Source organism: Plasmodium brasilianum, chromosome 14 (genome assembly GCF_023973825.1).
Source record: "Plasmodium brasilianum strain Bolivian I chromosome 14, whole genome shotgun sequence".
Classification (NCBI taxonomy): Eukaryota; Apicomplexa; class Aconoidasida; order Haemosporida; family Plasmodiidae; genus Plasmodium; species Plasmodium brasilianum.
Window position 1 is genome coordinate 3,048,954 of NC_090127.1, and position 12,896 is coordinate 3,061,849.

The 12,896-nt window shown below is 23.6% G+C and overlaps 2 protein-coding genes across 2 annotated transcripts; one reads left to right on the top strand and one right to left on the bottom strand.

Annotated features, from left to right (window-relative positions):
• Positions 1-927: 927 nt before the first annotated feature.
• On the bottom strand, positions 928-1,806 carry MKS88_005859 (bax inhibitor 1; the record flags this gene model as incomplete). Its single annotated transcript, XM_067219157.1, has 1 exon — positions 928-1,806. The coding sequence occupies one exon, from the start codon at positions 1,804-1,806 to the stop codon at positions 928-930; it is 879 nt and encodes a 292-aa protein (XP_067071061.1).
• A 4,705-nt stretch (positions 1,807-6,511) lies between these two features.
• On the top strand, positions 6,512-9,635 carry MKS88_005860 (uncharacterized protein; the record flags this gene model as incomplete). Its single annotated transcript, XM_067219158.1, has 4 exons — positions 6,512-7,373; positions 7,481-8,736; positions 9,349-9,464; positions 9,590-9,635. 4 exons carry the CDS (start codon positions 6,512-6,514, stop codon positions 9,633-9,635), a joined length of 2,280 nt encoding a protein of 759 aa, XP_067071062.1.
• Positions 9,636-12,896: the final 3,261 nt, after the last annotated feature.

A 12,896-nucleotide genomic window follows, 5' to 3' on the forward strand; every position in this document is an offset into this window, starting at 1 on the left:
AATGTGGGATGAAATATTCGTATTCTTTAAACAAGGAAGTGTCTTTTGAAAAGCAAAAAGGAAAAATAGTTCTAGGTATATATATATAATATATATGTATATATATATGTATATGTATATATATATATATATGTATATGTATATATATATGTATATGTATATGTATATGTATATGTATATGTATATGTATATGTATATGTATATATATATATACATACAAACCCATTTGTAACTTTGTCTAAAGTAATAAGATAAAAAAAAAAAAAAAATGTCCGAATTTTCTGAACAGATTATATTAAATATGACTTGTTCATAAAGATAACTACTACAATATATAGTCTTCTCATTTTTTCGGCCGTTCACATTTATATACACATAAACTGCTAAACTTTGTGCTTGTCCTACTGTTCTTTTTCCGCTCTTTTAAGAGCAGTAGGGCATAGAAAAAGGACGGAAAAACATTAAGCAAAATGACATCATTTTTCAATGTTAAGCTATTTTAAAAAGCACTGCAATGTATTAGAAGCACATATCATATCATATCATATCATATCATATCATATCATATCATATCATATCATATCATATCATATCATATCATATCATATCATATCATATCATATCATATCATATCATATCATATCATATCATATCATTCATATCATATATATATATATATATATAATATATTATATATATACATACATGCATATTCTTTTTTTCTTCTGTTCTTTCTGTTCGCTTATTTTCTTTTTTTTTTTTTCTGTAACTGGAAAATATATTATACTTATACATTAAAAATTAAACTTTTAATTATATTCTAAAACGCAAAAAAAAAAAGGAGGGAAAAGGAAAAAAAGGGAAAAAAAAATGAAAAAAAGAAAGAAAACTACTGCTAATAACTGTATATACAATAATATTATTACATCATTCTGTATTTGAAAAAATTGATAATATGGAAAGAAACAAATTAATAATGTCCATATATAAGGCTAACGTAGCAAAAATATAATCGTCCACTGAAAATTCATATTTTTTATGTTTTCCTCCAATAATAAGTTGGGTATCAACAATAATTGAGATGGATAAAAGAAAAGCACTAATTCCTGCAAAAACTAAATTGAAAATTTTACTTCGGACAAAAATTCCTACAATACCAAGGACTATTAATATTAAAAATGCCATAAAAAGAAAAACGTACCACCCAGTGAAATCCCATTTAGTTTGAAAAGCAAAAATGGTTAACCCAACAACTACAACTGACGTTGTTCCAAATGCATAAAAAAAAATCTCTGAATTTGTTCTTGCACTAGCTAATGTAACAATTAATGTCATTCCGATCGTTATTAACAGTAATAGAAAATAGTTAGTTGGGTATTTTCTGGCTATATATGGTGAACAAGCTAAAGTAATCATTATAGGTAAACTTAACAATATACCCAACACAAAAAACAAAGTATAGTTGGTAATTATAAATGCGTTAAAAGGTTTATGTAAAACTGCTAATATGGAAAATCCAAAGGTAATAAGGAGTTGGATAGATAAGATCGAATATACTTTTCTAATGAAACCATGTCTAATCTTTGTTGAAGAAAATTCATTTAGTGAATATTCATCGTACAATCCACCATTAGCTGCTGTAGCAGTACCTGGAGTGTCATAGTAATAACCCTTTTGTTCATTGTTTACTTTTCCTTGTCCATAGTTATAGTTGTATGATCCATGGTTGTAAACAGCTCCATAACTTTGCCCAGTAGGGGCCCCACCTGCACCAGTATTATTTTCTCTTCCGTTCTGGTTGTACATTTCTTAATATTACAAGTGCGCACGCGTTTGTCGGTGTAAAAGCTGGGCGAATACACGTATGTACTGCTATGTATATATAAATATATATATATATATATATATATACCCCTTTCTATTTTTGCTTTCAATTTTGCTCGCCTTTCTCTTGAAGTTTGTTGTAACAAGTATGAACTTTGTCAAATAATTTATATTTTAAATTTATGTATACAATTCGGATGCACAACTAATGAATTTCGGTACTTACAAAAATGTTTCAAAACTAAATGAACATATGGGGTCCTCAATATTATACACGCGTTTTTAAAAATGTCGCAGTTTATATTACAAGGAATTTTTTCTATCAAAAAATTATTCTATTCTTTAAAACCACCCTTGCTAAAAATATACATACATTTACATATATATGTATATATGTATACATATATGTATATACTCTCTCCACGTAAGTAACGATTATATAATTGTACAAAAAATTATAATATATTTGTACATAAATTATACATGTATTAAACATGAAATTTACATATACTTTTGTTGTACATAATTTACAATATTTAAGTGGTACATGAATTATACGTATATATATATATATATATATATATACATAAGTTCATTTTTTTTTTTTTTTTTTAAACAGCCAAAATTCACGTTTTTAAAGCTTGCTTGTTCAGGTAAAAATTCTGAAAATTCAGAAAAAAAATAAAAAAAAAAGAAAAAAAAAGAAAAAAAAATGAAAAAAAAAAAAAACCGCTTTTTTTGCAATTTTGTTTTATTCAAAATAGTTCAATTTTTTTTTATTTATTATATACATATAATTATATATATATATAATATTTATATATATATATATATTATTATACATTTTATGTATATTACATTATAACACATATATGTGGTATAATCAAATATTGTACAATAGTTGCACCATACATATATATGTTAACTTTTTATATTTTTATGTATATACAATAATAATTATAATATATCTTTTTTATGAAAACCATATAAAATGAAAAAATGGTACCCTTGTTTTTTGTGTTAACATTTTTAACCTTTTTGTAAAATTTACAAATTTTCTCAGTAACATTTTATGTATATATGTACATAAATGTATATAATAAGTATGAATGTATATTTATCAATAATTTGTAAATTTAGTAATGTAACATGGTATTAAAAAAAAAATGTACGTAAAATGTAAGCAAAAATTTGTTCTCATATTTGAACTGTAAAAATTTCGTTCGCTGTGGATTTTCAACCATTGCATGCATAATATAATAATATACTGCATATATGATTAGCTATGTATTTATATATTAAATATATGAGTAAATATTTGTATATATATATATAATCAATATTTATAATATATATTATATAATATACTATATATTTATATATACATATATATATGCAATTACTTCTGTTATATTTTATATTTTTTGCCGAAAAAAGGAAACTGACAAATGAACATGAAAAAAATAGAAAGAAAGAAAGAAGTTCAATGATAGTAGAAAACACGACTCTTTTTTTTTTCTTTTTTTTTTTTATCAATACTATTATTATAATTACTATAATTATTAATAGTGATATGCTTATAATATAACATACTAAGCTTTTTGCAAAATAAATTCAAATTGCTGTAATAGGATTTAAAAAAAAAAAAAAATATATTAGTAACTATGAAAAAAAGAGTAAAGTGAAAAAATTATAGAAAAATAGTAGATAAAAGAAGAAAAGGAAAAAAAAAAAAAAAAAAAGAAAAAAATTGAAAGAAGGACTATATATAATAGTACTAAGTAATAGCTGACGTTATACAGAAGAAATGAAAACTGAAATGCAAAGCAGGAATAATTCCACTATGGAAAAAGAGAAAAAAAGTACACTCTGTAATATATTATATGAGTTATACTTAATGTAAGTATACGTATATGCATATATACATATATATATATGTACATGAACGTTTCGTTTATGTATACCCTAAGCTTATATAACTAACCAAGCAAATGCCGTAAGTTCGTACAGTGTACAAATTGTTAATTAAAATGTTAATTAAAGTGTTAATGAATAATCGCTAATGAATAATTGATAATTAATAATCGACAATGAATAATCGTTAATGAATAATCGTTAATGAATAATCGTTAATGAATAATCGCTAATGAATAATTTTTAATGTTAATACTTTTTATTGCTGAACACATAAAAAAGAACATCAGGCATTTATTTTTTTTATTATATAAATTGTTCACTTGTTAATGCCTAGTTTGAAATGTGTGCAATTAAGCATTTAATTAGTTATAATTTTATATTAACGCAAAACGGTATAAGAGAAGAGGAAAAAGGGGAAAAAATAATTAATCGCTAATTGTAAAGCATATGTATATATATATATATATATATATATATATATATTTATATATTTATATGAATGTGTAAACCCATACAGGCATATGTACATACGTACCTACTTACATTTGCATGTATATTAACTACAAAGTGCTATTCCCATTACTCCCATTTTTGAAAATACTAATTATGTAAAAAAATATTTTTTAAGGGGCGAGCTATATTTGTATAACACCTGCGTTATATCAAAATTTTTAGAAAAAGACAATAATTAAAAATTTTCCGTTATATAACATATAAAAAAAGAAATTTAATTTTTTATACTTGTTTAAAGGACGTTATCATAGAAACGAATGCTTATAAAAGTTATAGAATCTAAATCGACTATATCATATATGTATATATATATATATATATATATATATATATATTTTTTTTTTTTTTTTTTTTTTCTTATTTTTGTGTCTTATGTTGTCTTTTTTTTAAAAAAAAAAAAAAATTAAAATTATGCAGGACGAAGGGAAACACACAACTAGTATATATATATTAAAAAATAAAATAAATATGAAAAAATTTGTGCTTAAAGATCTTCAAGTTGATTAAGTACGTAGGTAAAAATAATTAATTGTTTTAAATATATTACAGAGAAAATGAAGTAGCACAAATGGAAAGTGTGTGTACGATATAATTCTCAGTTAAATAATGATTTTAAAAAAAAAAAAGTGCATGTTTACATATAAGAATATGTGCATCTTTAAATCTTTGTCATTCTACGTAAAAAATGTAAGATTAAATGGTCTTTTTGTCAGCACACATGCGTATTGATGTACTAAGTAGGTCATTATTATCCCTGTTCTAATATTAAAATGGAGATATTTTAAAAAGCGCAGAAAAGATATGCGAAATGGGGAAAACTGCAAATATGATCAATACATATACATATTTTGTATGCGAAGTGGGGAAAACTGCAAATATGATCAATACATATACATATTTTGTATGCGAAGTGGGGAAAACTGCAAATATGATCAATACATATACATATTTTGTATGCGAAATGGGGAAAACTGCAAATATGATCAATACATATACATATTTTGTATGCGACGTGGGGAAAACTGCAAATATGATCAATACATATACACATATTTTGTATGCGAAATGGGGAAAACTGATAATATGTACTAATATTATCAATATAATTATATATATATATGTTTTTTTAGTACTACTCATAATGCTAAAATTTTTGTAAATTTTAACTGAAAACAAGAGAAAATGAATAAGCCGGTCCACACGTTAACATATTATATTATAAACACATAATAAGCATGGTAATACGCATTTTAAATGGCACTTGTTCGTTCTGTTCAAAAAGGAAGGCATAAAAAAAAAAAAAAAAAAATAGCAAAATTGAAAAATAAAAAGTAAAAAAATTAAAAAATAGAAAATATAAAAATAAAAACAAAAAATAAAAACAAAAAATAAAAACAAAATATTAGAACAAAAAAAAAAAAACAAAAAATAAAAACAAAAAATAAAAACAAAATATAGAAACAAAAAATAAAAACAAAAAATAAAAACAAAATATAGAAACAAAAAATAAAAACAAAAAATAAAAACAAAATATAGAAACAAAAAATAAAAACAAAAAATAAAAACAAAATATAGAAACAAAAAATAAAAACAAAAAATAAAAACAAAATATAGAAACAAAAAATAAAAACAAAATATAGAAAATATAAAAATAAAAACAAAAACAAAAACAAAAACTATAATAAAATCCCAATTGGCATACACAAGTGCAATCCGGAAATTTCGCAAGTCCTTTTTTTTTTTTTTTTTTAAATGTTTAATATAATGCTAATTTACCTCAATTAATAAGGAGGTTTAAAAATGAACATAGTTTTACGGTAGTACCAATGCAAAATGCCATATGTGAAAAGGCTTTTTCAATAATCTTTTTCGTTACCTGTACTTTTACATTTTATGGAAGCGAGAATACAGAGATTACAATAAAAAGAACTCCAATCCTTTGGTGGAAGGATATCCATTTGCAGAAAATTTTATTTAAAAAAATATTTTTTTATTTTTACAACCCTTGATTTTTACGGTCATGGTGAGCTAACAGTGCATGTATACACAAGCCAATACGCACACATGTGTATATATAAAAGTACCATACGCACATACATGTACATATATATATATATATATATATATATATAAATACCATACACACATGTAATTACAACACATACGCGTGTGTGCATGTATTTCCTAACTAGTGACAATATAAATGGCATCAGGAAGAAAATAGTAAGGCAGCCAAATTTTAATTATAAAATAAGATATGAATTCAAGATTTTATTGCATCATATTTTATGCATTGTCCCTTATTGTATATGTGATAATTATATATTCTATAAATAATTATGAAAGGTATAATATTCCATCTGAAAGGTTAAGAAGTTCCAGTAATTTTGTCCAAAATGTGTACAAAAATGGGAATAACATGAATAATGTTGAGGTGGAAAAAAAATTTAACTCCAATATATGCATTAATTTACTAATCGTTACTGCGTGTAGTAACAAGGAAACAATTGACTCATTTGGGGTTAGACTAAAAGAATTTATTGATGAACAAGTTAATGCAAATAATAAAGAAAAGCTAACTTCACACAGATTATTTGATATAAAAGATCTTTTTTTTATTAATTCACATTTAATTAATAAGGATATAATTAAAAATGCGGAAAATGGAAAATATTCTGATATTTGCGAAAAAATATTGTTGTCAAAAAATAAAGTTCATGAATTTATTAGCAATACGTATTATATTTATTTAAATGAAAACACGAAAGAAGAAGAACAGGACTTATCTTTTACCTTATCAACAACGAATATTATTGAAATTTATTATAATAAATTTGAACAGGATGAAAAAAAAGAAAAAGAAATAGAGAAAGAAATAGAGAAGGAAATAAATAAAGAAATAGAGAAAGAAATAAAGAAAGAAAGAAATAAAGAAATAGAGAAAGAAATAAAGAAAGAAAGAAATAAAGAAATAGAGAACGAAATAAAGAAAGAAATAAATAAAGAAATAAATAAAGAAATAAAGAAAGAAATAAAGAAAGAAATAAATAAAGAAATAAATAAAAAAAAAAAAAAAGAAATAAATAAAAAAAAAAAAAAAAAAAAAAAAATTATGAACAGTTCATAAAAGAAATTTGGAATGTGGTAAAAAATTCCTTTTTTTTTAAAACGGATAAGAAGAGGTTGTTACATTTTGTTCCAGAACTTGAATTAAATTTTTATTTAGCTAGTAGCCTTTATAATGAGCAAAATTACAAAATAAAAAAATATGATACTGGACAAAATCAGTGGAAATATGGCTATAAAAACAACGATTCTGGATTGAGTAAAAATTTAGATTGTATGGATCAGGAAGAGCAAAATAAAGAAGGAAAAAATGGAAGCAGTAATAAAAATGGTAAAACTTTTATGAATGGTGTAAACCCCCCTGTTTTCATTGCTTCTTGGGATTTTTACAATAATTTTTATTATCCATATATGAGAAATTTTATTGAAAAACTATTAAACATATTTCAAATTAATATTTATGAACAAATCATAAGCAATATAGATCTTTTTAAAATATCAGAAAGAGATGATGTATATATCAAAAAAGAAAAGAAGACCGACGAACGGAATAATACCAGGTTGATATTATTAGACAGAGTAACAAAATTTACAAATATATTTGATGAAGTAATGTTTGATAATATTTTGAAAAAACCCACATATGAAATTCCAAAAAATATTAACTTAATATCCATATTTCCTAATGGTCAGGAAATTTATTTTTATAACAATTTAAACGAAAAAATAGAAACGGCTGTTTCATTTATGGAATGGGGTGTTATATATATAAACAATTTTTTTAATCGTTTGAATAATATTGATAAGAGAAAAAAAATTATTGACGTATCAGGTCAGTCCCATATAATTAGTGGGATTTTTGTTTCTAATATAAGAGGATTTTTAGGGTTATGTGCAAATTTTCCTGACTGTGTCCATAATATTTTTAATTCGGATACATATCAAATTGAATATGTAAAAACTTATTCAAGAGATAATGAGAGCTCATTTTCTTATATAATTACTACCTATGATGGTTTCTCTTTTTCCTTTATTTATGATATTCCCTTGAAAAGTGGAATATCCGACTATGAAACATTAGTATTAGCAAGGGAAGCGTATACATATTACATAGTAGAAGCCTTAAACAATGTACAAAAATTTGTCGATATATCAAATATGAGTATATATATAAGAATTCCATTGCACACACGTGACGTGTATAACAACATTTTAAATAATATTGACTGTAGCTTAGACTATATGACTGGGAAGAAGTGTAGGGTACATCATATAGATAGAGCAGTTGAAAAAAGTTTTCATTCGCATTTGAAAGATAACGGCGATGGTACTAATAACAGTGTAATGCGCAAAAGGGAAATATACTTTAAGGCGGCAGTAACATTAGCTCAGTCCGCTTATCAGGACTCACTGCAGGTAATTGGCACATGTGTATGTAAGTATACTTGTATATAAGTATAGGTGTATGTGGGTATATATGTACATGTGTATATAAGTATAGGTGTATATGGGTATATATGTACATGTGTATATAAGTATAGGTGTATATGGGTATATATGTACATGTGTATATAAGTATAGGTGTATATGGGCATATATGTACATGTGTATATAAGTATAGGTGAATATGGGCATATATGTACATGTGTATATAAGTATAGGTGAATATGGGCATATATGTACATGTGTATATAAGTATAGGTGAATATGGGCATATATGTACATGTGTATATAAGTATAGGTGTATATGGGTATATAAATGTATTTGTGTGTATATATATAAAATAATTTAAAATCGCTGAAAAATTTTATATACATTATACCATAACTTTGCCCCAAAAAAGTGCAGGTGTTTCCGTGCAAATGATTTTGAAAAAGATACGTTTTCAATAATGTGTACACATATATTTGTCGTTTATGCGTATATAAACATGTATACATATACATATACATATATATATATATATGTGTGTAGAAGTATATACGCTTTTTGATTTATGTCTTTTTTTTTTTTTTTTTTATTTTCAGCTTCTAAAGGACGACACAATTTCTATATATGATATCCTGTCAAAAGATTTTTTATTAGCATCTGTTCTTCCAATACTTATTCCGTATATAATTCCAGTAACAATTGCCCTATGCAGGTTACTATATAGAAATTTCAGCAATTTTGCTTTCGAGAGTGCACGTTTTTTTCAACTCCATAATTTTTTCACGTATCCACTTATTCACATCCCTACTTCTTTATTTCATTACTTTACATTTTTAGAGAGCTCTTCAAAGGATTTAAAAAAAAAAAAATGAAGTCAGATTGAAGAAACGAAAGTAAGGTTAAAGAAACCTTTTGTTACTTTATATTAAAAATAATCGTATAATACGTTTCTTTCTTGTTGTGAAAAAATATGTACCATTGTACATTGTCCCTTGCTAAACAAGAGGCAATTATATGTATTAATTGCACATTGGTGTGTTATACATTTACGCCATTACGTATTTATAGACTTACCTACTCATCCACTTAGTGTAGTTCTTTTATTTTTTTTTTTTTTAATATTATATTTTGAAAATGCAATTTTGGAATAATTTTTTTTTTTTTTTTTTTTCGTTTTTTTCAAGTTTATTAATTAAAATTTTTTTCTGGTTTAATCATTGATAAATGAAGAACATCGCTACGTTGTTATTTCTCTATCGTTTAAATGTATGTACATATCACAGTTATTTAATACTATTTCTGCATTTTTTCCCTTTTGCTTTCTATTATTAATGATGAATAATATGTAATGGTAAATAATTTCAAATTAGAGTGGTGTATCTAAAGAATATTGCTTTGTCATTATTTGCACCAGTTCAGGTAGCCAAAATGGCATAAATTAAAAAAAGAAAAGGAAAAAGAAAAGAAAAGGAAAAAGATAAGAAAAGGAAAAAGATAAGAAAAGGAAAAAGATAAGAAAAGGAAAAAGATAAGAAAAGGAAAAAGATAAGAAAAGGAAAAAGATAAGAAAAGGAAAAAGATAAGAAAAGGAAAAAGAAACAGAGTGCGTTGCTTTTAAATTTATGGAAAAAGTTATCAGAAGATTTTTAAAAATAGAACATATCAGTACTACCTGATACATATACTAATATATATATATATATATATATATATATGTATTTATTTATGATTACGTGGGGCCTTAAAAATGGAGGCTAGTATTAAGTGTTAAGGGTTAATATATGTGTAATTGTATTACAAAAAATTCGGGCAAAAAAATGCGGTGAAAAATGAGCTGAATGGTAGTTATTTTGCAAGATGGAAAATTACCCGTGTATTAAATAGGTACATATAAAATTAAATGCTTATGCATTTTTTATGAAGCAAATGTAATGTTGAAAAATGATTGGTTAAGTGTTCAATTTGGCATTAAAAAAAAATATTTACATTTTTTTTTTTTATAGGATTAGTTGTCGTATAACAATATGCTATTAAAAAAAAAAAAAAAAAAAAAAAAAAAAAGTAATATAACATACTGTAACGCCGTATACCATAATATAACATAACAGAAATAATTAGAGTGAATCTATGCACTTCATTTAAGTTATATTCAAGATAAAAAAAAGTATATACTCTTTAAATTTACTTAAATCAAATGTTAAAAAAAAAAAAAAAAAATTTATCTTTTAGAGGCTAATATGGATACATTAACCAATTGCGGTTTTTGCCATTTAAAAAACGTCCATTTGAAGAAATATCAGTTGATACTTGTTCTTAGCATGTACATTCGTCGTAATTTTACAGGATTATGTGGAGCGTTTATTTTTTTTTTTTTTGTTTTAATGTATGATATGAAAATACATTAAAAAAAAAGGAAACCAAATTTATTGTGTACTTTTGAATATATGTGCTCTATATATGACAAAAAAGAAAAAATGGATTTACCAAAAAGGGGGTGTTAAATTTATGCAACATTTGGTTTTATATGGTTTATATTATATAATGCTATAATAACATGACTTGTAAATTTTAATTCAACACGCATTTTTTTTTTTTTATTTATTCTTTTCAACTTTATAAATCCGTAAATACCAAAAATAAAAACGTGGAATTAATACTTATAAAAGGAGTATAAAGCTTCAATGGATTTGCATTCATGCCATTTTATTTTTTTGTAATGTATATGCTTCTACACAGGTACATAGATACATATGCAAGTATGTATGTATATATATATATACAATTGTATATATGTGTACATTGTATGCACATGGGCACGGGTTAAATAGGTGTATAGTTCTTTTGCAATGTTTTTTACTTTGACCATTTACACAGTTCTTTGCATTCATTTTTAACCCTTGTGGATGTGGTCTAAAGTGATGCTTATCATAATTATTTCTGCTTTTAAAGTGTATTATATAATTATGAATTATTTCTTTTGTTGTTTCGATATCGTTTCGATATCTCTTTGAAATGAAATATATTTTTCCTTTATATGCCTTTAATCTATATCTGAACGTTTTGTTTTTGAGTACTATATTTTTAAATATGACATTATTGGAATATATAAAACAAAAAAAAAAAAAAAAAAAAAAAAAAAAAAGGACCAATTCTTATAAAAATATATTTTTTTATATGCATATGACTCATTTCTTTTTTATATATTTTATAATATTACTAGAAAAAACATATAATTATAGTATTCACTTATTTACTGATTTTAAAATACATCCACGAAAAACAAAATAAAGAGGTGGCAAAAAATGATGAACGGATTATGATTTTGTATTGAAATAAATAAAAATGTTTTTGCATTTTTATTTTTTACCCTTTATGGATAATAAATAAGTAAATTTTGTTCACTGTTAAATATATGTATACATATGTATACATATGTATGTATGGGTATATATATATATATATATATATATATGCGAAAATTCATGGAACAGGTGGTATATGGTTACAAGAAATAAATGTGTAACGAAATAGGGTTGTAGCAAAATAAGCGTGAAACGAAATAAAGGTGTAATAATATATAGGTGTAAACCATATGAGGTTTAAAGACATGTGGATGTAAAGAAATAAAGATACAAGGAAATGAATAAATAAGCAACAGGTGTAATACCAAATTTATTCACGTAATAAAAAAAAAAAAAAAAAAAAAAAATTATCATGTTAGCAAATATAATCATGCTTTTTTTTTATGCAGACTTTTATTTTTTAATATGACTTAATTTTTTCAAATATTTATTTTTTAATTACAATTTTTTTTTTTTTTTTACTATATATATATATATTATATATATATTATATATATATATATATATATATATATACATATATATATTATATTATATATATATTTTTTAACCAGTTAACCATTTTCATGTATTTATTTTTACGTTTTTGTTTTTATGTTTTATTTAATTATTTTTCCATTTGGCATTTTATGCTTCATCAAATCTTATTTCGTAATTTTTTTTACTTTTTCCTTTTTTGCTTTGTCATTTTATTTCCCTCAATTTTTTGCTTCGTCCTTTTTTTTTTTTTTTTTTTTTTTTTTCGTCATATTTTAATCCATTATTCTTTTTAATTACTTCAA